At 47.7% G+C, this 27575-nt stretch overlaps 1 protein-coding gene across 1 annotated transcript in view; it reads left to right on the top strand.

Annotated features, from left to right (window-relative positions):
• RPN12A (regulatory particle non-ATPase 12A) overlaps positions 1 to 27575 on the top strand; it is an 82050-nt gene that overhangs the window by 38749 nt on the left and 15726 nt on the right. The window contains exons 2-3 of the mRNA XM_087391564.1: positions 21944 to 22022; positions 22360 to 22462. Of these exons, the coding sequence (XP_087247690.1) occupies positions 21944 to 22022; positions 22360 to 22462 (182 nt within the window). The remainder of the gene's footprint in view (positions 1 to 21943; positions 22023 to 22359; positions 22463 to 27575) is intronic.

The following is a 27575-nucleotide window of genomic DNA, read 5'->3' as shown; positions in this document are numbered from 1 at the left end:
AAGCACTCAGAATGCATTTGATTCATCTTTCCAGTGCACAAAGGCATACATTTTCTCTTTTCTGCAAATCTCTGATTTCTCTGCTTTTTCTGCTGCTTTTCTGACAGTAAAAGTCTGACAGATAGATGAAAATTGATGGCCAGAACTGTCTTTTTTTTTTTTGGACAGTAACTGGATGGGTAACCGGCTGGTTACACTAACCATACTAGTTCTGGTCTGGTTTGGTTGGCTCCCAACTGAACTCAACCCACTGTAGTCTAGTTAACCAGCTATGGTCTGGTCAGCTAGAACCAGAGTTAGTTGGTCAGACCTGATTCCACTAACCAGTCTAGTTTAGTTAGGCCAACTAATTGGACCTCTGACCAGAGTCTAGCTAACCAGAGTTACACTAGCCACGGGTTAGCCACCTGTCTGCCATGTGTTAAAACGACACATTAGCATATTCTGTGCACTGCCACATGTCTTTTGTGCCACGTCAGCCACCTGTTAAGACCCCTCTGCCACGGGTCTGCTGACCAAGACTACCTCTGCCACGTCAGGTTGGCTACCACATCAGCCTAAGGTCAGAGACCTTGGCTTGCTGATTTGCGTCGCACGTCGCGTCTGCGCCTTCTAGAGACCTCCGTTGCGAGACTTCTGTTAGCGCTCAGCGTCGCCAATCCGACCATCTTCGAGCGTACAGAACTACGCCGTATTCTTGCATGATGGCTTCTCTCAGCGTGCTCTGCGTAGAGATCTCTGTCGAGGTCATTGGTCTTCTCCGTACGCCGCTCTACCACCGAATCTCCATTGGTTGACAGACTACGCTTCCATGAGCATAACCTGCGCGGATAGTCCTTCAGACACCCTTGGCATCTTGCGTGATCACAAGAACCCCGTTGGCTCTTCGTATCACAATAGTGTGGAAGCGTCGGTTCTTTTTCCCACAGCTAATAGCAATACTCTATGTGCATCAAGCAAAGAGGGGCGTTTGAAGACCAAGGCCGTTGGACTCTTTGTCTCATGACCTCGCTCTAATCAACTGGCTTCAGAATTCCCGCTAGCCCTTACTATTGGCGCTTCTTGAAGGCAGCCAAATTAAAACTTCGACAGGTGCCATGATCTTCTAATCACCAATTACCCAGGGACTTCACGTCCACAAATCCTCTTGGATCGTCACAGTTTGAGGAAGCTGTGAAACCATGCTCTGATATCAATAAACCTCACTCAGATAATCACTGCAAATATTCTCTCTTATGCTCTCTCTCACTCCCTCTCTCTACAGATGCACTAGGGCCCAGGACAAAACGTCGGGTTGGACCCCCTCCAAGGTTTTTATTCATGAAGAGAGAAAGCTGTTACAAAAGTTCAACATAGAGCTGTTTTTTCCACAAAAATCCAACGTGAATCCATATTACAAGAGCTTCAAGCTCATTTCAAATTGGCATCATGCCACTTGTCTAAAATCTAGACTAAGTCCTATTATATGCCACTAAGGGCGACTCTGGGGTCTTCGAAGCACTTGGTCACGCAAACCGCCTCCTAGATGCTTGTTAGGCTCCCGTAGCGCTTAGGAAAATAACTCTTCCTAGTACCTGCAACAATTAATTAAAGCACACCACCATGGCACCCATTGATTGTTAGCGCTTTGCATGCAAATAACGCACTGTGGACTAATTCTAGTCACGGTGGGCGTCCCCACTGAACACATGTGCACACATAACCCAAAAAAAAAAATATTTATTCTCTGGTTGACCAAAGTCAACGCTCTTGATCATAATTAAGGGGCTTTGACCAAGGGTCGAGGCGCCTTAATTATAATCAAGTCTCTCCAACCGAAGTTGGCACATCTTGGTTAACCGTAGTTAATCCTCTTGGTGCATGCCAAGTCTCATTGACCGAAGTCAACACTCTCTGACCGTAGTTAGCTCTGTGGTTCTGTGGTTAACCACAGTTACCCTCTTGGTAATAAACCAAGTCTCCCCAACCGAAGTCAGGTTTTCTTGACTAGAGTCAAGTATCTTTGACCGTAGTCAATTCTTTGACCATTAAAAGAACTCTTTGACCATAATTAACACATATGAAAACTCTTTAGTTATGATTAAATAAATGGTCAACTGTACTTTGACTTAGGATATTTACATTGTGGTGACAACTTGTTAGTTTTACTGCCCTTTGCTTTATTGAAGGCCGGTGTCACCTAGTTAGAAACAAAGACACCTATTGGCCCCAAACACTTGCGTCCCTTGCGGTATTTCTTCAATCTTCATATAAAGCCAATAGGGTGATTACAAGGTCTCTTGAAAGCTGCACCACAGGCAAACCGCTGCCCGCAGACTTCCAATATCTTGCACACCCTGCAATTCCTGCTCAACTTTATATGGCGAATATGCATCCAATCACTAGGCAGTCACGCACTCTTCCTTCCGACCAAGCGTGCAACAGAACCCAAAGGCATAAACTATCTGTCTGCTTACTGCACCTGCAAAACCAAGTGCACAACCAGCCAAACACTGCCAAAAAGTTGGAGAAAAGCCAAAGACAGCCAAAAGTTTGGCACATCGAACCGGGAAAAACCCTCCAAAACAGGTCGCCCCTATCTGTAGTCACCTTGGCCACTGTCTAACAGCATGAATCAGCCTTCCTCTACATGGAAACAATACCAAATGCAATAACCAGCCAACAACCAGTCCGGGAATGGCAAAAAGTAGGCAAAACTAGCCTTCCTCTACCCACAATCCATAGGAATCAGGTCATTTGAACTAGAAAACCCTTCAAGCAAAGAATAGATGATTCAGCCTTGGTGCAGCCCAAAGGCAGCTCCAAACAAGTTGCCCCACCTGGAAAAGGCCTCGAAATCAGCAATAGCTGACAGAAATCAGCCAGAAAACAGTGCAACCCACTTTTTGGTGCTTGTCTACAATCCGGGAAGCAGCAAGATGGTCGCCTCTTCTCTTGAAGCCCGGGAATCGGTGAAATCAGCCTGTAGAAGATTTCACAGCTCTCATGGAGCCCAGAATACAGCAAAACCAGCTTGAAGAGAACTCGCTGAACTTCTTGCTCAGCTTCCGGCACCAGCAATAGCAACGACCTCCAAACAGGTCGCCCTGCCTCCTGGAGGTCACCAACCTTAGTTGCCAAGGAACCCTGTTCCGTAGCTGTGGAACACCTATGAAACGCCAGACTTCTAGAACGGCTACGGAACATTGGAGAACACCTATGGAACGTCTAGGGAACGTTCCCTATGCCATTCCCCAACCTAAGTCTTGTCTATCATTAGGATTTTGTTTATGTCCTAAGTTCCTAACTCCAAATTTGGAGTCTCGATTCATCTATCATCAGGACTTTGTTTATGTTCTGACATCCTGACTCCAAATTTCGTCCAAAAGCAATTGTGTAGATAGTGTGTTTTTTATGAGTATGGTGATGTGTTATTCCCTTCCCGTTCCCGTCCCCTAGGATTTTGGCGTTCCCTTTCCCTAGGGGGTTGGCGTTTCTGTTGACATGCACGTTCCCTTTTCCTTTAGTGCTAGCCTTCGTCATGGTTGAGTTTGCCCTTTACCTCTGGAGTGCTGACAGAAACTCAGTACGAAGACTTAGTATAAATGGATGCTCAAGTATGTGTGGGTGTGTGGATTTGTATTTGTGAGAGCATACTTTTATACTATGGTCTACACCCACTGTTGGGCGTTGATGACGTCAATTGGGATGTCATAGTAGCTAGTCCTTGCTATGCGTGATGGAGTTTATGGTTTTCAATCTTATGAGTGACTATTGTGAGATTGAAATTGCACTATGTTGTGTTTTTTTGAGGATGAGTTTGGGAATGTTCCTGAATTCATCTAGGTATATGCACGTTCCCTAGTAACTATGTCACCAACAGCAGCAAAAGGCCAGAAACTAGTCGCCCTACCCTAGACACTCCCTTGGCAAAATTACGATTCACTTTCTCTCTCTTTCTGGCTTGAATTTGGCCTCCTGCATGCCAAACAGGTGTCCTTTTCCGTTTTTGGAGCCCTATGCTAAACATAGTAAATTTTGATTGCACCACTCTTTTGCCCCTCTGTTGCACACATTGGTCCTAGGAATTAATTGCCTAGTAATTGGCCCGCACATTCAACAATTTCCAAGGGCCCGCTAGGAAATTTAATTCCCCAGGTCTCGCACTTGTGGCCAGACTTTCGTGCCCTAGAAGCCCAAGGCAGTCGCACACAAATTACGGGAGTCACAAATCAAATAGGCAAAACTAGCTTTCCTCTATCGAGAATCCACAGGAATCAGGTTGTTTGAACTAGAAAAACCTGAATCCAGCAAAGAATAGATGATTCAGCCCTGGCGCAGCCCAAAGGCAGCTCCAAACAGGTCGCCCCACCTGGAAAAGGCCTCGAAATCAGCAACAACTGACAGAAATCAGCTAGAAAACAGTTCGCCCCACTTTCTAGTGCCTGTTTGCCTGTTTGCAACCTGGGAAGTAGCAAGATGGGTCGTTTCTTCTCTTGGAGCCCGGAAATAAGTGAAATCAGCTTGTAGAAGAGTTCACAGCCGTCCTAGAGCCCAAAAATCAGCAAAACCAGCCTGAAGAGAACTCGCGTCACTTCTTGCTCAGCTTCTAGCACCGGCAGCAGCAACAGCCTCCAAACAGGTCGCCTTGCCTCCTGGAGGTCACCAACAGCAGCAATAGACCAGAAACCCAGCCAGAAACTAGTCGCCCTCAGACACTCCCTTGGCAAAATTGCGATTCACTTTCTCTCTCTTTCTGGCCTGAATTTAACCTCTTGCATGCCAAACAAGTGTCCTCTGCAGTTTTTGGAGTTCCGTGCTAAAAATAGTAAATTTTGATTGCACCACTCTTTTGCCCCTCTTTTGCACATGCCTAGTAATTGGCATGCACATTCACAATTTCCAAGGGCCCGCTAGGAATCTTAATTCCCCAAGTCCCGCACATGTGGCTAAGTTTCCGTGCCCCAGAAGCTCAAGGCAGTCACACACAAATTACGGGAGTCGCAAATCAAAATTCCCATAAATTCACGTTCTCGTGGCACCTACACAGGATGAGTGACTGATTTCCCTTGACAGTGGTTTCTTTTGCATGTTTTGATATCGTTTCCAACCTCTTCTTTCTTCACTGTCCCTTCCATTTCTTCCATCCACAACTTCTACTGTTGTAATGGCCTGCCTTGACCCTGTTCGTACATTAAAATTCGTTGCTAGGACAATTGCATGATCTCTTTTGAGTACGTGAGTATAGTAGTTTACACATTATAAAAATCCCTCACATTGACTCAAACATTTCTGATTTGGCAAAATATGGAGTCATTTCTTTCCAATTCCATAGATTTTCTCGCCTTTGTACAACTAAGGAGTCTTTTATCACTCAATGTAGTAATTTTATCACTTTACTATTACACAAGAGGTATAATCCAAGGAAAATAACGAAAAAAGTAATGCACGATCTTAGATGTGAAGTCTTTTATCTATGGTGTAACGGCCTTAGGTATGTTTAGAATGATTGAACATAAGCTGAAAACAAAAAGTGGGGAGCTGAATAGCCCGTTTTTCTTTTAGTTTCAAAAGAGAGTTTGATTGAGTATGCTTGTGCTTTCTAAGTTAGGATTGTATTTTTGCCTCTTTGTAGGAAGTGATACATAAGTGTAAAGGGTCCATTTAGCATTTTATGTTTTAAATGAGAGAGAGAGAGAGAGAGAGAGAGAGTTAATTCCAGTTTTTTGGAAGATTTTGTTTTTTGTTTCTTGACTTGCTTGTTTATTTTTGCATAGTCACCTTCTTCCTTTCTTCTTTATTTCTTGTTTTCTTTCTCTTTTGTTTATTTGACGTATTTTAGTAAGCACCGGGTTTGCCCAAGAGACTCCGCAGGTCTTTAGAAACCGAGTATAGCTGCTTATGCTTGGGCACTGATGACGACATAAGTGTTGCTTTGCTTGCTAAGTATATCTTCCTTTTGTTTTTCAGAAAAGTTTTTGTTTATCTCTTTATTCTTCTCTTTCATTTTCCCTTTTATTTTCTGTGTAGATTTTTGGACTTTAGAACAACAAAAAATCTAAATTTGTATGATTGGATTTATTCTAGTCTTACAAAGGTATATCTCTTTTGAGTACCTGGTCATATCCTGTTATAGATGCATGAAGGGATCATTTTATGATATGTTATTGTTGTTTTTGCATATGGGAGATTGTGGGGTGTAAAATAGCAAACTGCCATGTTGTGGATTCTAGCCAGATATATTATCTGTGTGGGTTAATTGATTTCTTCCATCTTCACTATTGTAGTGTGCTATCCCCCCAAAACCTCATCCTGCTATGTATTTTTGTGTGTTCCATATTTAACTTTTCTTTTGTTCTATATTAACCTTATTTTTTTTTCGAAAAAACAGTGCTAATTATATTACTTCGAGAACAAGATACAAGAGGTCAGCTATAGTTGACGGGCTGCGTTCACAAATCGGACACAGCCCTAAAAGGTAGCAAAATAAACCATCCTCTCACGGAGGGATAAGACGAGTATGAATGAACAGCCATCGGGGTGGTGAGTAGTGCCACCGAAGGCCCTGCGTAGTCTGCTCGAAGAAGAGGCCCTGTGTGTCCCAAGCCCGGAGGAAGCGTCTCCGCTTCTCCTGACCGGCCCGGGAGTCTCCCTGAATCTGGTCCCACTGGCCTCTGAGGGTATGAATAATCTCACTCCAAATCTCCGCCATGATCTGGGCAGTCGATAAGGAGGTGCTACCGAGGATCTGCGCGCAGCGCGAGGTCCAGATGTGCCACCCTGTAATGCTGCTAATAATCTCCCAGACTGGCTGCCTCTCCCGAACTCCTGTATCAGCCTCTGCTAGGTGCTGTGGGATACCCTCGAGCGGTCCCCACGTCCCCTGTGTAATAAGGAAAGTGGGGTCCTGCTGGCATGCCTCGAATAAGTGATGAAGACCAGGTGCGGTGCTGCACCAACAGAACGCGCCCCAAGTGATCAATCCTAGCTCTGGTGCTGCGCGAGTAAGAATCCCAAAAGTCCACCTCCACACATCCTGGGCGCGAGTGCAGCTCCACAGGCAGTGTTTTGGTGTCTCCTCATCCGCATGGCAAATCTGGCAACATCCGTCCTGGCCTATCTGCCTCAACCAGCTCCCCACTGGAAGACCTTTGTGGGCAAGAAGCCACAGGAAGTATGAGATCTCTTCCGCGGCCGCCAGCTCTCCCACAAGGCCTTCCAGAATGCCTGCAAAAAGAACCTGGAAATACCCTGTGCGTACCAGCTGGGTCGCTGGGTGGGGGGGCGGCTCTGCATCCTCCCGAGAACTCGCCTGCCCAGAGTCGTACTGTAGGCGAAGAAGGAGGTCGGCCCTTGTCCTGTCACAATCTCTGGCCACCACCACTCTCCTGGGTCCCAATCAAGCTCTGACAAGGCCCGCCCCTCCCAGAGCCAAAGACGCCAAAGCTGCACCTGGTCCTGCTCGATGCTAGGGTCGGTACGCCAGACCTTCCCCAAGAGGCCTATGACCCGAACCCTCTGCCACGGGAGTAGGGGGTCGATGAGCGCACCCTCTCTCCTGAGTCGTCCATCCCCAGAAACCGCGAAGAAGGAGATAGAGGCCTCAATCATCCATACGTCCTGCGATCACCAATGGAATGCCACGGGGGGTGAATTGTCCCAGCCAGCGGGTGTCACCAGGCATGAGGATCTGAGGCTCAGGTGGAACCAACCAAGCAGCTGGGATCGCACCGTCGATCTCCGTGCGTCTCGCCTGGGCTCCACGTGCACCTCCAGCTGCGTCTGCAAGATCAGTCATCTCCAGATGTCTGTACGTATCCCTCCAAACACGAAGGGATCGGGCTGGCCCCCTCATCCAGCCGTCCTACCTGATATGTGATCTCTCCCCCAACTGAAGGCCCTCGGCATCTCTGACCTGACCGTTCCAGATAAGCGGCTGGCGATCGATCTCCTCCTGACAGCTGGGAGGGGATTGAATGAGACTGAGGCGGAGCCGCCTCCAAACCATGAGGAGGCTACGAACGAATGGGGAGCGGGGCTGAGTGAGCGGGACGGAGGTGAAGATCCACCTGAGGGACGGTAGCCACTCTCCACCTCGGCGCGGGACACAAGAGCCGACTCCCTGCTGAAGTAACATCTTCCACGTCTGCCCCCCTGGGGTCAAACCGCGAATGACAAGCTTGCCTAACAAGGCCTGACTCTGAAGCTCTGGATCAATGACCCCCAGGCCACCCTCAGCCTGCGGAAGAATGACTGTCTGCCAAGCAACCCTGGCTCTGGTATCTCTATGACCATCCTCCCCAGACCAAAGGAAGTTCCGAACCAACCTCCTGAGCTGTGCTGCGCTGGATCTCGAGAAGCACCAGCAGGAAGCCACATACCAAGCCGTGGCTAGGAGGACCTGGTTAACTACCAAGGCACGACCTGCAAGAGAGCTTAGCAATGCTCCAGAAAGCCAGCTTCCGTCGGATGGAGTCTAGCAGCGGGAGAAACTGCTGAGCTGGCGTGATGTCTAGGCCAACCTGGAAGCCAAGGTATCTAGCTGTCTGTCCACGTGGAATCCATCTGAAACCTAGAAATCGCCCCCACTGAGAACACGCCCCAGGGTCTGTGAGAAAACCAACTGATTTGTTCCAGTTGATTTTCGCACCAGCGGCCGAGCAGAAAACCTCCAGGGCCATCCGCACCCTCTCTAGCATCCTCTCATCGTCCTGGACATAAAGGGCTGTATCATCTGCGTACTCCGAGTCCAAAAGCTCCGTGTCCTCCCGGAGTGGAAGGCGAACACCCCTGAGCCCCGTGGACCTCGCCCGAAGGTAGTAAGTCATGGCCTCGGCGAAGAAGAGAAACAGGTAAGGAGCCAGGGGGCAGCCCTGACGTACTGATCTCTCCAAGCTAAAGCGCTCACCCATCCTGCCTCCAATGATGACTCTGCTAGACGCTGTCCTGTACAAAGCTGAGATACCCTGAATCCAACCTGCCGGGAAACCTAGCCGCTCCAGAGTCCCCTCCAAAAAGGACCAGTCCACGCGATCGTAGGCCTTCTCGAAGTCGAGAAGTAGAATGGCAAGGTGTGATCCGCTGTGCTGAGCCCACTCCGCCGCCTCTGAAAAGGTGAAGACATTATCCAGGATACTGCGATCCTGGACAAAGCCTGTCTGAGTGTCATGGACGAGGTCTGGGAGTAGAGGCCGAACTCTGGCACTGATCATCTTGGCGAGGATTTTGTAGGCAGTGGTAAGGAGAGTGATCGGACGCCACTGGCGAATCTCCTGTCTATCTCCTCCCTTCGGGATGAGGCAAATCAGTCCCGAGGAAAGGCTCTCTGGCATCTGACCGCTGCTGAAAATCTCCTGCAGAGCTGCAAGGAGGGGCTGATGGATCTGGTCCCAGAAGGAGGTGAAGAATGCTCGGGATAGCCCATCCTCACCTGGGCATTTCTGTCCGTCGATAGCCATCAAGGCCTCCAACATCTCATCTGAGGTGAACGGCGCCAACAACGTCGCCTGCATGCTAGGCTGGACCAGGGATGGAATGTGCCTCCACACCTCCTCACGGGCACGACTAGCACGAGGGGCAAGCGGCTCTTGCTGGAAGAGGGTCCTGTAGAAGTCAGTGGCCAACCCCAGGACCTCCCTCGGATCCGTAACGATGTGACCATCCGCTGTCCTGAGACTCCGAAGCTGATCACCTGCAGCTCTCTGGCCATGCGTCCTGAAGAACTCCCTGCAGATCCGGTCACCCTTCCGAGCCCAGAAGGAGAGAGAGGCATGATAGGAAAACTCGGAGCGACGTTGGAGTGTCTCCTCCAGGAGGGCTCTGGCTCGAAGGGCCTGGATCCGAAGCTCCTCCGAGCCCGGGGAAGCCTGCTGGAGTCGCTGAATGGAGGCGAGGTCCCTCCGAAGAGCTCTCTCTCTGCCCCACCAATCCTGTCGAACCTGTAGGGCTGCGAGCTGGCAGATCTGGCTGGACTCCTGCAGAGCCTGCGCGACCGAGTCTACCAGATCCCCGCCCTCCCCCCAGTCTCTGTCCCAAAGACTGCAAATGCTGCTGCGCACGTCCACCCTCGAGAAGATGGAGTCGGGAATCCTGCATGATCGGGGGGGGAGGGTCTGGGCTGCCGAATCTAAAGATAGGAGCACAGGCGCATGGTCAGAGAGTGTCGTCCCTGGAACTATACCCGCCTGGCCGCCTCTGCTGATGGCCTAATCACTGACATAAAATCTATCAAGCCTCTCCAGGAGTCTGCCTCCTTCCCTGCGGAAGCCCCAAGAGAAGTCCAGGCTCCCGTGCCAACGCCGGAAGGACGGGTCTCTCCAACTGTCCCTCCCTCCTGTCGCGAAGATGAAAGAGTTCCAAGCTGACTGCTCTGCCTGAGCCATACCTGTGAACTCCGGACCTCTGCCCTGCTGGTCCTCCAAGGTCTCCAGGTTGTTGAAGTCTCCTCCAACAATCCAGGAATCCATGTCTGGAAGAATCCCTGTAAGTGTCCTCCAGAAGGTGGCTCTGCATCGGAGGTCTGTGGGAGCATAAATGTTGAGGATTCCTATTTTGGATCCCTCCAAATCTAGGCCTACCCAAAGGGCTCGGCCTGGGATCAACGTGCCGTGACCGAAAACTCCCTGGGCTAACTGCTCGCACACGGAGGTACAGACACCCCCACTCCTCCCCTGTGCGCCGATCGAGGGCTCCCAATAAGTGTAGGAACGTCCAGGGAGAACCTTCCCGCAGCTACGGGAATGAGCCGCAGAAAGCTTGTGCTCCTGGAGCAGAAGTACATCCAAACGACCAATCACTGCAGGCTGAAGTTCCTGTCGCAAAATGAGCTTCCTGGGACCACGGGTGCCAGAAGAGTGAAACCCGTTCACATTCCAGGATACGAGGTGTAGGCTCATGGAGAGGGATGCGGGGCTGCGAACAACTGTCTGCTCGCGGTCGAAGTCGAAGAAGAATCAGACATATCGGAATGGAGGCGCTGCCGCTTATGAGAAGGTTTGGAGGGGGAGACGGGGTTGTCCTGCCCGTTCTTCAACACCTTCAGCAATGGCGAGAGGCCTTTGGTGCCATGAGCAAATGCTTTCTCGAGCCAGCTCGAGATCTCTGAAGTGGTCATCCCGTAGAAGGTTCGGAGTTTCTGATGGGACCAAGCTCTGACATCCTGGGGGAGAGGCCACGACAGGGGAGGTCTAAGGATCACAATCAGTCGGAAGCGTTTGGCGGCGCAACGCCACCGCAGGCGCACATCGCCCTCGGACCACTGAGTCTCGAGAAGCTGCCCACCGGACCGGCCTATCCAGGAGCAAACCTGGGCGTGTGTCTGCTCTCTGAGAGCCTCCCAAACCGAGTCGTCTGTCTAGGTCTCGGTGCCATCGCTGAGGAACGTGAAAGCGAAGCTAGGGCCATCCCTGGGAGCCAAGGCAGCAATCTTCCCATCCGCCCCTTTGCGGAGCAGGAAGATACTGATGTCGAGACAAGCCGGGAAGGTCCCAAGGTCGGCCACATCCAGGTAGTCCCAGGGGCCAGATCTGTAAAAGTCTCGAGGAAGCTCTCTCTCCTGGAGCTGAGACCCATCTGAATCTGCCACTGAGGGGCTAGCGGGAAGGGAAGCTTGCTCCAGTGGTGGTGTAGACTCCGGGTGTCCTGCCAGCGGGGGGGGGAGGGGGAGGAGGCTGAGGGATAGGCGACTCGGACTCCACGGAGGCGACTGGCGGAGAAGGTGGAGGAGGTGGAGCGGGGGCTGCACTCGGCTGGGAAGCCGACGGTGCAGCTAACTCTGTAGGAGAGGCGAGGGGGACGGGGGGGGATGGGGATGCATCTGGATCTGGGGCTGAGAGGGAGGAGGAGGAGACTGAGGAAGAGGAGGCGGGGGCTGAAGCTGCAGGTCGGGCGAAGGGGGGGGAAACTGGGGAGGGGGCTGGGACGGAGAGGAAAGGGGCGGGGGAGCGGGAGAGAGGGGGATCTGAGGCTGTGGAGGGCGGGCTGCCGTCGAAGAAGAAGCTCTCCCAGGTCCCTGGGGCGGCTGCCTGTCAGGTCTCTGGGGTGCTGCTGCAGGAAGGGTAACCTCTGCCTCCTTGCCTTTATCTGAAATCTTCTTGTTCTTTCCTCTTTTCCTTCTAACCTTGGTCCAACCGCCCACTACCTCTGGACCAGACTCCGGCTGCCTCGGCTCCTCCTCACGTGGCTGTCCGGGAGGGGCGGCGGGGGCAGAGGCGGCGGGGGCGGGGGCGGGGGCGGGGGGGGTCGAGACGAGCTGGCGAAGCGTGGACAAGCAGCCGCCAAGTGCCCAAAGCCGTGGCACCGCAGGCACTGACCTGGCTGTCCAGTGACTATCATGCTCTGGGTGATGCTGCCGGCACCTGTCACAATCTCGATCACTGCAAGGAGAGTCGCAGGATCCGCCACAGCCACACGGACTCGGGGGGTTCCTGCCGTGGTCACCGCGTCGGCAAAGGTGTCGTGCATAACCCAGGCAAAATGGGAGCCCAAGTCCCTGACAATCGGCCGCAACTCAGCAGCAAGCCCTGGAAAAACTAGTGTCAATGGGTGGCGAGGTATACGGAACCGAACATCGAAATCCGCTGCGCTGAATCCACGGTACCACGGGACTATCATGATAATCTTCCCATCCACCGATGTGGGGGAACCGGCAATCAGGTTGCTCGCAGCTTTCTCATTGGAGAGTTTGAGCCAGAAGATGCCCCTTCCCATAAGGGCCACCTCCTCAATATGGCCATCCTCTAGCAGGAGGGTGGACTGGAGCCAGTCCCTGATGGCTGACCTGGAGGGGGAGTGTCCAATGACTCTACCGTAAACAGAGGTACGAGCAAAGTCAATGGCAACCTCCTGAACACGAGATGATTGTTGCTCTGTCAGGATAACGCGGTAGGCATCTGGAGAGGGAGGGTCCGACTGGGCCTCCGGATCCGGGCGGGGGGCCGCCATACCGCCAAGACTAACTGTACGCTTCCGATGAGGAACAGGCTGCCACCCAAAAAGGGGGGACGAAGCGGGAGGTGGAGCCTGGGTGTGAGGCGGGCGAGGCGAAGTGAGGGGGCGGGGGGGTCGGAACGGAGGGCGGGGTGAAGGGTGCGGGGTGCGGGGAATACGGGGGGGCGCGGAAGGGCGGGGGGGGCGGGGTTGGAGTGGCGGGGGCGGAGAGGTGAAGCGGGGGGCGGGGAGAGCGGAATGGAGGCGGGGGGCGGGTGAAGCGAGGGGGGTCGGCGGGTGAGGCGGAGCGGCGAGAGGGGGGGGTGAGGTGAAGCGAGAGGGGGGGGTTGGGTGAAGCGAGGTGAGGCGGAGGGGGCGGGGTGGAAGAGAGCGGAGGGGGGGTGAGGGCGGCTGAGACGAGGGAAAAGGGGGGGGGGGGAGTGGAGGCGAGGGGGGGCGGCGATGGTGAGGTGAGATGGAGCGGAGGGGCGGGGCGAGAGCGAGAGAGCAGCGAGGGGGCGGGTTGGAGGGGAGCGTGTAACCTGATTTCTCCTCTTCACCTCTACTTACTGATCACGGGAGTAGCACCACGATTATCCACCCAGCCAATTCTACCAAGGCTTCCCAGCAAGAGAGAGAGAGAGCAATCTCTAAATCACGTAAATCCTTCAAATCTCCACTTCTCTCACTAGCCTTGACAGACCCCAATTCCCTAGATAGATCTAGATGCCACATGTCATCCATATAGGGCCTTTCTAATGCAACATTTCACCCCTCTCTTGGGATGCATTTAATTCCTTGCCCCTAGGCACATTCTTTGCACTAGGCCCTTGGTCTCAGATCTATCTAGTCTGGTGCTATCAGCCCTCACCTAGGACCTTGACATTAATCCCTCCCGATCATTTACATAAAGCGCAAACACATATATTACAAAAATAGATCCTATAAGGGAAATGTCGACTGATTCTTCCGAGGTCATGCTACCTCGGCTAGAGCGTAACATTCCTTCCCTCTTCAGATATCAGCGTCCTCGATGATAAAGTCTGGGAACACTCTCCGCAACTGATATACGGATTCCCAGGTAGCTTCGGATAGAGGCTGACCATGCCATGCAACCAACACCGTGGGTATCTTCCGATTTCGTATTTGCATTGTTCCTCGGTCCAGGATTCTTGTTGGTTTGCGCCTTGCAATATCCTGTATCTCCTGAAACAAAACCACACCTTCGATTAGTGAGTCACCAGTATGTAAAAATTTCTTTAAACATGAAACATGAAAAACCGGGTGCACCTTACACCCCTGTGGCAATTCTAATTTATAGGCTACACTGCCTATTCTCTTTAGAATTAACCACGGCCCACAGTATCGAGGTGATAACTTAGCACACTCTCCTGAAGTCAACGACTTCGAGTGCGAAGGAATTCTGAGAAAAACTTTTTCTCCTTCTTCAAATACTCTTATAGACCGATTTTCATCCGCATACACCTTGGCTCTATCCATAGCCTGGCGGATGTTAGCTCTCGCAAGTGCTAGCATCTCCCGCATCTGAACTACAAAGTTCGCGGCACTAGGCACTTTCTGAGGTACTCCAACTATAGTCGGATTGGCTGGTCTATAACCATAGTTCAGTTCAAACGGACTGAACCCAGTAGATGAATGTTTCCTATCATTGTAGGCAAACTCCAACAATGGCAACCACTTGTCCCATGTATGTTGCCTCAATGACACATATGCCCTCAGCATATCCTCTAAAGTCTGGTTGACTCTCTCCGTCTGACCATCCGTCTCGGGATGATCCCCACTACTCATTCCCAACTCAGTCCTTAGTGTCTCAAATACCGCTGTCCAAAAATGACCGGTAAATCTAACATCTCTGTCTGACACTATGGATCTAGGCAATCCATGCAGACGAAATATATGTCTAATAAACAAATCCGCTACTTGCGGGGCACTAACAGACTCTCTAGTCGGAATGAAGTGAGCCATCTTGGTTAGACGATCAACCACCACAAGGATAGAATTATACCCTCCTTGTGTTGCAGGTAGCCCTACAATAAAATCCATGGAAATGCTCTCCCACTTACTTAGTGGTATTTCCAAGGGTTGTAAAAGTCCGGGTGGCTTCACCCGCTCGGCCTTACTTACCTGACACGAGAAACACCGTGTCACATATTCATGAATGTGCTTTTTCATCTTTGGCCAAAAGAAATCTCGCTTCACGAGATCATATGTCTTCTCGACTCCTGGATGTCCCGCACACGGGCTATCATGGCATTGTCGAATGACTCTCTGCCTGAGATCATTCTGACCAGGTACTACAACCTTGCCATTTCTAACTAGCATACCATCCCTTATGGTATATCTTGCATAAGTTTGGCCTTTTCTGGATGCCAGGTCATCCTTTTCACTTTCCCCGGGTTTTAACACATGAGCTTTAGGCCACAAGCTCTGGACAAACTCGTCCACCTTTTGAGTTCCTCTGATCTCGGTCATTAGAGCACTCTCTAATACCGTGAAACTCAGGTTGTGCATAATGCGAGACAACGCATCAGCTACCTTATTGTCTTTTCCTCTTCGGTACCGAATCGTTAGATTAAACTCCTGCATGAGCTCTGCCCACCTAGCTTGGCGGCCCCTCAAGTCAGGCTGTTTACAGAAATGTTTCAGAGTATCATGATCCACATCCACATAAAACTCTGAACCATACAGATAATGCCTCCATGTTTTTAAAGCATGGATAACAGCATACAACTCCAATTCATGAGTTGGCCAATTCCTTTGAGAGGGAGAAAGCTTCTTGCTTTCAAAGGCTACTGGCCTTCCCTCTTGAAGGAGGACTGCTCCTACCGCAATGCCACTTGCATCGGTTTCTAGGAACAACGGTTTCTGGGGATCAACTATTTTTAACACCGGTCCTGTGACCACAGCTTGTTTTATGGTGTTAAAACTTTCTTGTTGATTCTGTCCCCAAATAAAAGGTACTTTATCTGAGGTCAGATCAGTCAAGGGCGATACTATTCTGGAATATCCTTTGATATGCCTTCTATAAAACTGGACAAATCCCAAGAATGATCGCAACGCGGTCAGACTCTGAGGGATTGGCCAAGTTAGTATCGCAGCCACTTTCTTCGGATCCATTTCTACCCCCTGTGGAGTAATTATGAACCCTAAATACTCAAGCCTAACCATACACAGTATAGTTTTCTTTTTATTTACATAAAGACTGGCTTTCCTCAAAGTACTGAACACTACTCTTAAGTGTTCACAATGCTCAGTAACACTTTTACTGAATATCAGGATATCGTCAATAAAATGTACTACAAACTTTCCGATATACGGACGTAGTAAATCGTTCATAAGCATGACGAAGGTCGCTGGAGCATTGGTAAGTCCGAAGGGCATTACCAAAAACTCATAATGACCAAACCTGCTTCTAAAAGCGGTTTTATGCACATCCTCGGCTCTAATCCGGATCTGATGATAGCCGCACTTAAGATCTATCTTGCTAAAAATCACGGCTCCATGTAATGCATCTAGCAAATCATCAATCCGAGCCATCGGATACCTGTGCTTAACAGTGATATTATTTAATGCTCTGTAATCTATACAGAGGCGAAACGTATCATCCTTTTTCCTCTTTAATATCACTGGTGAAGCAAAGGGTGAGAAACTTGGTTGAATCTGCCCCAACTTGAGGTATTCTTCCAGTTGTCTACGCACCTCCGCTTCTTCCGTAAAACTCATTCTATAGGGAGGTCTATTTACAGGTTCTGCCCCCGGGATCAGTTCAATCTTATGCTGAACTTTCCGCTCTGGAGGTAACCCATAAGGTAGTTCATCCCTAAAACACTCAGAGAACTCCTCTGTTATAAGATTAGCCAGCTTGGCCATCTCACCACTTTGCGTAACATCAGTGCTAGCCGAAGACTCATCCACTGACTCTACCGATGCTGTGCAAAGGTATAAAAACTCTACTTGAGCCTTTCTGATTTCCATCACGGAAACCAACGGTCCCTGAGGTATATCTTTTTCACCTCGCAAGACATAAAGCACATCATTCATCTTGAATTGATATACGTGCTTTTTCCAATCAATGGCTGGATTCTTCCTAGAATGCCACGCCATTCCCAGGGCTATATCTGCATGAGCAAGCTTGGTCATTTCAAAATCAAGCTTCTCAGCATAGTCCTGAATCCGAAGCTCCAACTGGGTAACCCTCTGGTCCCATACTTCAGTTGAACTTCCATCTGCCATTCTGACTGTATACGCATAGTCAGATGGACTTGTCTTTAATTTCAGCCTCTTCACGAGCTTGGAGTTAATCACATTGTGAGTTGACGCTGAGTCAAACAACACAATGACATCATGACTGGCCACTTGCCCTTTCATCTTGATTAACTCCGTATCATTGAAGGCCGTATACCCCGTTGCTGCGGGCTTAGATAGGATGTTATCAGGTGCACTCGTCACTAACTTAGTAACAGACACACATAACAAACAAGGTACTAACCTCTGAGAAGATCCCGCTAGCTGAATCTGCATCTCTTCCGCTCTGGGACTTCCCTGCATCTCCACGTCGCACTCTGAGATCACCATCTCAGCCATCCGACGATCTTTGTTACGTGGACAATCCTTCCACTGATGAGGTTGAAGGCAACCAAAGCATAAGCCTTCTCTCCTCGCTTTTTCCCTTTGTTCCGGGTTCAAGGGAGACTTAGACCAAGCCCGGGCTGCCATTGGAGTTACTTTTCTCTTCACTCCAATGGTGGTACTTGGTTTAGGAGTTTCAGCTGGTCTCGCCTGCTTGGCTTGACCACTCGGCTGCGAACCACTCCCTCTACTAGTCCACTTCTTCTTAAACCCAGATTTCTTTGGATACCCATACTGGGTTCCAACCTGTGCAAACCCACTTGGCTTGCTGCCCTTGGCATCCTCGTAGTTCAGGGCTATAGCTATTGCATCATCTAGCGTGTTCGCGTACTTAGCCCGAACTTCCATTTTTATTCGATCATTCAATCCAAATATGAAATCTTTCACTTGGATTGATTGAGGCAGGGGTTCGTCAACCTTCATTACACTCTCTCGAAACTTATCAGTGTATTCTGCCACTGATAAATTTCTCTGACGAAGGTTCCTATATTGATCCCAAGCTCGGGATGCCTCGTCAGGAGGTAAGAAGTGTTTCCTGAACTCTCTTTTAAACCCCTCCCAGGTAGTGGATGCTATGCCATCCTTTTGTTGTTTAATCCACCACCGATCCGCTGCCTCACTAAACATGTGGGTGGCCTCGCGGATCTTTTTGATGTCATTTCTGATCTCACAAATGGCGAACGCCTCGTCCCATTTGTGTAGCCAGGTCTCAATGACATCAGAGCTACGGTCGTTCATCCGACCAGAATACTTTTCCGGTCTGTAATTGGCAATAATTGGCACTTTAGCCTTCCTAGGCTCGACCGTATGGACACTAGACTCCGGTTCCATTGGAGCCTTTCCCTTCTCCTCTCGAGAAGGTCTGGCAGACATACTATGTATCGCTCTCCTAAGCTCGGACTGCCCTGCATTGGCTTGTAATTGCTGCGCTAACAACTGTTGCAAGGCATCCTCCAACAATGCAATCCTGCCAGATAACGTATGAGCTACTGGGCGCGATCCCTGCTGGGTCGGCCGGACTCCTGATTCACCAGGGTCCCTCCTGGAAGCCCCTTCTTGCGCTTCCATTTAGTTCAGTAGGTGTTTTGGTTTGGGGCTTTAAAAAAAAAAAAAAAAATATTAAAACCACCACTAGAAAACTGTATTTACAAGCTGACACAATTCAGGGTACTGACACTCTGAACACAATTCCCTATACTAGGGAATTCCTGCAATCCCTTATGCACACTGACTAGGCATTTGATACATGCATAACCCAAATAGCGCTTTTCCCTATACTAGGGAATTTTCTGCAAACTGACTCTGATCGGAGCACACATGCATACACACAAGTATAGTAACCGTAAACTCCTCTATACTAAAACAACAAACTGTATAACCAAACTGAAATTTTATAGTGAAGGAAAGTTCGATGCTCCCTGGAAGCTCCACGCAATCCGAGTCCCGAAGACTGTAGCCTCCACGTGTGATCTGCTTGCACTGATACAACCTTTTTTTTCACTTCTGTTTGGAATGTGTCGCAGCCTGAGAGAGGCCTGCGTGATCTTTGACGAAACCAATAGGTTGTCTGTCAACCTATCATCTACCTTGATTAGCCTTACACTCAATCTGGGTTCCCAAGGTTTGCTGGATCGTCACTAGCTACGAGCAGATTGCTGGTGTCGCAGATTGCTGCACACACGTGTGCCAACGAAGCAGACCACGGCTAGCCAGCATCACTGCGTCACTTCTAGGACCGTGGCGATTTCCCCCTGTCCGTCGTCAATCGTATGCACGTATGGGACCTTCGTTAAATTAATCCAGCGCCCACGGTGCGTAGGTCAATCGTCCGTCAACGCCTTTCCTTGGGCTTCCTATCAATCTGGTCAGCCACCAATTACCGGTGTCGACAGACCATGCAGGAATCTTCCGCTCCAACCTAGGCACATCGACTGCGTGCCCTGCTGTCGTCGCTGCCCTACGGTACCCCCAACTCCAGCCACGAGTAGTCAACACCCCTCTCTTACGGGAGCGCCATCCAACACGGACCACATCAACCCTTCGTTGCGGAGGCTCTTTGCGACCAGTGCGTCGCCTACGCCAACTGTCGCAGCAGAACATCCATCGAAGAAACCCGTCACGTACGGCCTTTGTCACCGCCAACGATCCGCACGTCCCTTTCCTTAATCTCTCCACAGGCTCTGATACCAAATGTAACCTGATTTCTCCTCTTCACCTCTACTTACTGATCACGGGAGTAGCACCACGATTATCCACCCAGCCAATTCTACCAAGGCTTCCCAGCAAGAGAGAGAGAGAGCAATCTCTTAATCACGTAAATCCTTCAAATCTCCACTTCTCTCACTAGCCTTGACAGACCCCAATTCCCTAGATAGATCTAGATGCCACATGTCATCCATATAGGGCCTTTCTAATGCAACATTTCACCCCTCTCTTGGGATGCATTTAATTCCTTGCCCCTAGGCACATTCTTTGCACTAGGCCCTTGGTCTCAGATCTATCTAGTCTGGTGCTATCAGCCCTCACCTAGGACCTTGACATTAATCCCTCCCGATCATTTACATAAAGCGCAAACACATATATTACAAAAATAGATCCTATAAGGGAAATGTCGACTGATTCTTCCGAGGTCATGCTACCTCGGCTAGAGCGTAACAGAGCGGATGGCGAGAGAGCAGCGAGGGCGCAGCGAGGCGAGAGCGAGGCGAGGGCGCAGCGAGGCGAGAGCGAGGCGAGGGCGCAGCGAGGTGGGCGGCGGGTGAGGGGGAGGGGGGGTGGGGGGCGAGGGCGGAGGGGGAAGGGGGCGGGGGTGGTTGCGGCGAGGGGAGGGGCTAGGGGGGAGGTAGAGCTAATGGCGGGGGGGGGAGGGGAAGCTCGCAGGAGCGAGTTGCGTGCCCTGGAAGATCGGTACTATGCTTGTGCCCTACCTTGTTGCAATTATATATTAACCTTATGAATGACTATCATGAGATTGAAACTGCACGACGTTATGTTTTTAGAGGATGAGTTTGGGCATGTTCCTGGACTCATCTAGGTATATAACTTTTTTAGAAACCTTGCATTTTTGGGACCTCAATGCCCTTGCGCTCCCATGTTTCCAATGTTATGAACATGTTGGTCTCTGATATCTCTTCTTCCATCGCTAGCGCTTTGTCTAGTGACCAGCCACCGACATTCCATACTTTGATCCTAATGTTACACCCTCCTTGTCCCTTTTTTGTAAGGACTATCTTTCATCCTTTATGTATGCCTTTTTTGCCCTCTTTTTTGGCATTTTTGATTATCTCCATCTCCTTGAGCTTTTGAGAGTAGTATTGACTTTGAGTGAGGAACTTCATTTATTCCGATAGAGTGGCGCTTGTGGAAGAACTAAGAAACAAGAAACTATAACATCTGGGAGACTGGAAAGTCGGCCGCGGGGGAGGGGGGGGGGTTTGAGTAATTCTTAACCCATCCCATTGTGTGATTGCTACATCTTTAGATGTACAAGAATGTCTTTTTTCATTGCCAAGGTGTTAAATACAAGCCTTCTTTACCAAAATGGCATGTGGGATTCCACTTCCTACATGTCATGTGCTTATATCAACCATACCAAAATACTACAAGATCCTTTACACCATCTGCATAATGCTGTCTTTGCATCAATTCTCAACTTATGCTGGTAAGTCTTATGACCAAATGGCAGGCTGTATTTTTAAAGTTTGAACCTCCTTTCTTCATTTGAAAGCTGGGATTTCAAACTTTTTTCAGTTTCCTGTTATCATATTGAAAATTGATAATCTAAAGAGAGCAATGAGGTCATTATCATCCACCCTTTGATACTTATTGTCTGTCCTTGAACCTTGTTTCCTCTCTTCTGAGAATGCTTGACAGAAGGGCAAGACACTCCAGTTTCCCTTCCCTAGCGGCTTTGGTGATTTCATGACATAGGTGTCAATTACTGAAGTGTAAAATAAAATAAAATATTGGAGTGTTTTGTATCAGATAAGACACTTTGTAGGAGGTATGGCTGAAGTATACTAGATGTCCTAACTGTTCCTTGGCGGCTCTTGGGACTATCTTTGATTTTAGTTACCACCACTGCCTGTGCATGCTGGCTTCATATCCTTTGATACATTCCCAAAATATTGACCTCTTTCTCCCTGATTTATTGTGAACATGCAAGAGGGAGGATGGTCTTGATATGCTCTTGGTTCTTATGAGAGTTGGCAGTTGCTGCACCTTAAGAAGAAACACAAAGGAAATTATGGGATAATTTTCTACTATTTACAGTTTCTTCTATATTATCAACATGCTGCTTGCTCATGATGTTTTCTGATGTGTTGTTTCCGTTGGTTTTGGCAATTGACATGAAGGAGACATGAGAGTTCTGTTTATTTTCTGTTAGGTTAAGCTCACAGAATTTCGAAGTCTTCCACCAATGTTTCGGCAAACACCAACGGCAGTGCAAGAACTCCTACTTGCAAGTATAAGATGTTTCTTCTCTACTCATTTCTGTTCTGAAATTGATTCAGTAGGGAAAAAGGCAAGAAGCTCGGTATTGGAAGAAGCAATTGGTTCGTGTGAGTAGATTTGAGTTTAAGAATGGGCCATTTTATTATTATGCCTGCTTTTCTTGTGGTAATCTGTCACGACAAGGTATCCAAATGAAAATGGAGAGTTTTCTTTAGGCTGGGTGTCATTGACATGGTCTATGTCTTTGCGAGTCCTCCCCTCCCTCCTCAGGTGCTCAATTAAATGACCAAAGATGGTGGTCCTCTGATTTCAATGCAGGTTGATTGCTACTTGTGTCTCTGTTTTCAGGAACTATCTTTGAGCATGCAGTTGTTCTGAGTATCATGACAGAAGATCAAGAAGCTTTTGAGAGGCACTTTTTGCAGCTGAAACCATACTATAGTGACACCAGGTCCGATATGAAGCATTCTGCAATGTTAATTGTTATGATAAAGTGCTTTCTTTATTTGAATAGTAAAAAAGAACCAATATAGGGATGAATGTCTAGTTCAGTCTTAACTTGTTCATGTATGCTGTGCCTACTTTTCACTGGATTTATTTTCACGCACTCAGATTGTTAATACATATGTTCTTTGAAGAGAAAAGCATTAAGATGGAGGAGTTCCTTGTTAATACTTTTAGATAAACTACATTATGAAAGATCCTCTGTCAACATTTGGACTTCTCAGACAGGAAAACTGCGAGGAAAAATAGGGCAAGAAGCTACATTGGCAGGTCCACAATGTGTGACATGTCTACATAATGTGGCAACTATGATGCATGTATGAATCATTATAGAATTAGACGCATGAGTAATATATTCCTGTAACAAAATCCTACGTGATGCATTCTAGAAAGGTCTAATATACTGAAAAAAAGATTTGACTTTCATTGGAAAGTCCTTGGAGCAGCTTAGGCTGGCTAGGGCGTTTCTGAAACAAAGTGGTGCCATTCTCTTGAAGGAGTCTTCTATTGTTTATCTTTGAAAGCCTTTACTGGGAGTAAAAAGAATATAGCTCAATTCCCAAATCGAATCCTAGCCCCTCTCGTGCTCGGGGTGAGATGCCTTCTGGGCGAAAGACTAGCAAAGGCTCCTAGGGCATTGGACAATGCTTCCCGCTCCCTTGGTCTGGCTGAACTTCCATAATTTGTGCTAGGGTCTGATCCCTTTATCACTGTTTTGTAGGCTTCTACCTTGTCATAGACGGCCGCTCGAACCTCCATCGTCTTTGTTTTTCCAAGGGATACATGTAATTGAGCGTGTTGTCGGAGTGTGGACTTTAGGGGCATGTGTTTAAGTGTTTTAATACAGAAACATGCATAGTTAGTCTCTGAAAAGCTCAATTGTATGCCAAAAGCTATTCTAAAGTGGCCTAGTATAGACGACTCTACAAGAGTTGCAAATTTTTATTGAAGTTGTGTTTTCTCTAGAGATTTGGCAAGGATTATGCTTAGGTTGGAGTGGCCATGATGGATCAGCTGAAGGGAAAGGAAAGTACCTTTATGCGGATTGAAAAAGATTAAAGAAGTTTACAGTTTATTCAATAGTTGATAGCAACTGTCCAATATGAAAAGTGGATGATCCTAATGGACCTTTTGTACCTGAGATTGATGTGAGCGATAGAATTCTGGAAGTTGTAATGACCCAAGGTGGATGACTAGCTGCCTTTGAAAGTAGAAACTAGACCCATCTCAAAAAAATTATTCAACATGTGGGAAAGAACTCTATGCTTTATTGATATACCATTTGCATGGTGCTAGGTTTGACCAAACGAGCCCTTGGTCCTCTTGGTGGCTACCCTTTTGCGTTGGTCGACCTGCTTCATCTTCATAGTTGGGCATTGCTCTTGGTCCTCTTGGTCGTCATCACTCTTTGAGCAGGTTGACCTGCTTCATCCATATCTAGACGTGGCTGAGATGGTCTGTTGGGGTGTTTTGTTTCAGGTTTGGGGGTAGTAGATCCCTCTACTTACGCTATTGTGTTGCCCCCCTTCTTCCCTTGCTTGTCACCACTCTTTGGGAAGAGCATAAAGTGTTCTCTTCCCCCTTTTTTCAATTGTCCTTGGCTGCGACTTCCACCACTCCCGCAAACACATTGGAAAGGGATAGTAGGTTCTTTATTTCTAGGTGTTCGGGGCATGCTCCAGCTTCTTCGACAACAGGTTGTAGGGGCTTTTGTTGTTCTTGATAGGCTGGGGATTGGTTGTTTCTCCTTGCCTATGCCTGTTGTCTGGTTTCTTTGTGGAGTTTGTGGGATGGAGATTACTCTCCCACCTTTGTTGTAATCGCCTTTTGGCAGTTTTGAATGGATATTACCCTTTGATGGTAATTGATGCAAGAGTTCACTATCCAGTTGATATATTGTAAAGGAAAGTATAATGTGGTTGGCCGACGCATTAAGTTGATACGTACGGTTAGTGAACTTAGCTTTACTCAATTTCATAATTTCCTCTTGAATGTTAAATATGAACATGATCATCTTTACTCAGAAGTTTTGAAAATCGTTAACGAAAGGGATCCTATGGTGGCTGCATTTATTGATGATAATCATATAGCTTTGAAGTTGGTGGTTGACATAAAAAAATAAGTACTAGGAGTTGGTGAAAGTAGTAATAATTTCCAAGATGAAAGAACAAGTTCCAAAAGTTTGTGAAAGTAGTCACACATTACAAGATGAATTAATCATGACAAACTACTTGAGTACTCTAAGATTGGTGAATGTGTGAAGTTGTCCCTGATGTATTGTGACCATTCACAATACTTCAAAGGATCAGTGAGCTTGCTTACAAATAGCCTTTCTAGAAGATGTAGAGTGTAGACAATATTTCTTAAAGAAGATATATTAGGGAGAGGAGGTTCTCGTAGACTTGATTGAACCTTCAACGCCGAAAAGAAATCTAGATGTTAAAGAAAGGTTTAGGCATCATACGTTATTCAAGAATATTTAGTAAAGTGGAAAGATGGTTTAGAATCGAATGCCACTTGTGACATTTTCGCAGGTTAGGAAACTAGGAGACTAGGCATTGGCCGCAAGCTAGCGAGGTTTAAGTGACCCTGGGGTACAATTAACACATTTAGTATTAATAGTCTCCATCTTCATCATTGAGCGTGATGCTTTTGTATACAATGGGTGTACCACCGTATGGCCTTGTAGGCCCAATAAACCACTTAGTGTTAGGGTTAGTATATTTGTTCCACATATGACAGTTAGTAGGATTGTTAGTACAACTAGTACTAGGGTACTAGATTAGTACATATTCCATTGTACTTCCTTAATAAGTCGCACTTGAATAACGTTTCAGTAACTTTGTCTTTGTGCCCTATTTTTGCCTTGAATTGGTATTTTGCCCTCTAAAATTTGGGGCTTTTGCTCCATTCAGTTGCTGCTTTATGCCTTTCTACGTTGGGGTTTTTTTAAAGGTGCAAACAGTGGTGGAATCAGACATTTGCACTCAATTCTTGTGCAATCACTTGATTCAGTTAGAGATTTGGTGTTTGGTGTTTATTTAGTTTAAGATTGCAAGCAGTGATCTATTTGGAATGCTTGCACTTGATGGTACTAAGTACCCCATGTTGGCATTACGTGATGTGTCACGTATTGCTGGCCACAAATGTCATTGTTACAGGTGTTGACAGTAGACCCCCATCTGCTGTCCCTGTAGTCACTTCAGGGGTAGCAATGTTTCTATTCCTTCATCTTCCAGCACTTTTGCTCCTTCGCCGTCCATACTAGATTAGGCTAGATGGGATGACACGGATTCACATGCTCATGCATTAATTCCTTTGTCTGTGAAAAGAGGCATAATTGCTCATATCAGGTCATGTAGAACATCTAAAGATGCTTGGGATACATTAGCCTCCTTGTATCAGATTCGCAATGAAGAAAAAATTGCATTTTTAAGAAAGGATTTGGATGCCTGGAAGATAGATGGATGAGAAAGTATGGATGCATACTTGACTAAGGTCAAAGACTTAAAAGAAAGTTGGTTAACATTGAACTTGTGCCAGACAGTCAGATCGTGTTCAATGAGCTTCTTGATTCTTACCAAGGGTTTGCAACTACATTGAGGTTGGTGGCTATGGGCAATCCCAACCACTACACTTTTGACCAGCTGGTCACTTTGATGTTACAAGAGGAGCAAGGTGGTGCAAATAGGAATGCTGATCAAGCGTTTGCTACCAATCACAAGGGCTAAGGAAAAACAGCAAAGACATATGGAAAACTAAAAAACAATGCTGGCAGCACATTTGATGTCAATAAAAATCTTGAAAAGAAAAAGAAAAGGTTGAATTACTACAGAAAACCTAAACATGACATCTCTGAATGCAAGAAGTGCTTTGAATCTTAAAAGAAGAAGAAACAATCAAGTCTTGCAGTTATATAGATGTTTCCTCCACAGGTGAGAAGGATGAATCAGCAAGATATTGCTCATCATGATTGGGCTTTTATTGTCACATGAGAGCATAATCCTTTGATTCATGATTCATGCAGGGTTGTCTGCATTCAGTACTTCTTATTTTGATAATGGTACTTCTAAGCACATCACTTCATGCAAGAAGTTGTTTCTGTCTGAGTAATGCACTAAAGGGGGGCATAGTTACTTGTGCCAATAATGCTTCTTATCCAATGAAAGGTACTGGTGAAGTTGAAATCACTTCAGTATGTGGTGATCCAGTCACTCTCCACGATGTTTGTATGTTCCAAGCATAAAAAAGAACCTTATCCCTATTTTTGTTACTGCTACTTTTGTGTATCGTGTTCTTTTTGATGGTTACTGGTGTGCTGTATGACTTCAGTAACGGGAACACCATTTCCATCATTAGAACATTGAACAGAGGTGTTTATAGACTTTATATAAGCCTATGGAGGGAGACTATCACAGAGGCACTTGCAGTGGATCATTCAGTCATTGTAGACACTCAATTATGGCATGAGCAATTGCATGAAGTCTAGTGTCTGATGCTCGGACTAAGTTCATTATCATTATGTCAAATAAAGATTGTTAGTAGGAGATATTCGTTTATCTTATGTTCCGAGACAAGACAATACCTTCACTAAAGCATTACCATGACCAAATTTTGAAGCTTTTTGACAACCTTTACACTTGATTCCCTTTGTCACATATATTGCCATCCTTGTACTTCCATAGGTTGCTATGTCCTTTATGGATGAACATGTGCAGTGATGTGCAATGATGGTATATCTCCTAGGTACATCCGAAATGGTTCAAGTTTACGTCAGCCATACCATGGAGGGGGTTTGAATAAAACAGTTAGTACTAAGGTTATTACGGTTGTTCCACCTATGATAGTCAGGACTGTTATTACAGCTACTACTAGGGCACCAGATTAGTACATATTCCATTACCTTCTTTTGGGGCAGGGCTGTACATGTGTACGGCGTCAGTACGGACGAGCGGAATGGGGCCTGTACGGACGAGGAGCATGAGACCTGTGTGGACGAAATGTGCAATGGCAGTGTTCGAATGGCGAACAGTACGGCTGTCCGTACTATTGTACAGAGG

This window comes from Dipteris shenzhenensis, chromosome 20, assembly GCF_047967505.1.
Source record: "Dipteris shenzhenensis isolate YYH24624 ecotype China chromosome 20, Dip_SZ_1.0, whole genome shotgun sequence".
Classification (NCBI taxonomy): domain Eukaryota; kingdom Viridiplantae; phylum Streptophyta; class Polypodiopsida; order Gleicheniales; family Dipteridaceae; genus Dipteris; species Dipteris shenzhenensis.
Note: the sequence above shows the minus strand (reverse complement) of the source record. Positions and strands in the feature narration are given on the sequence as shown.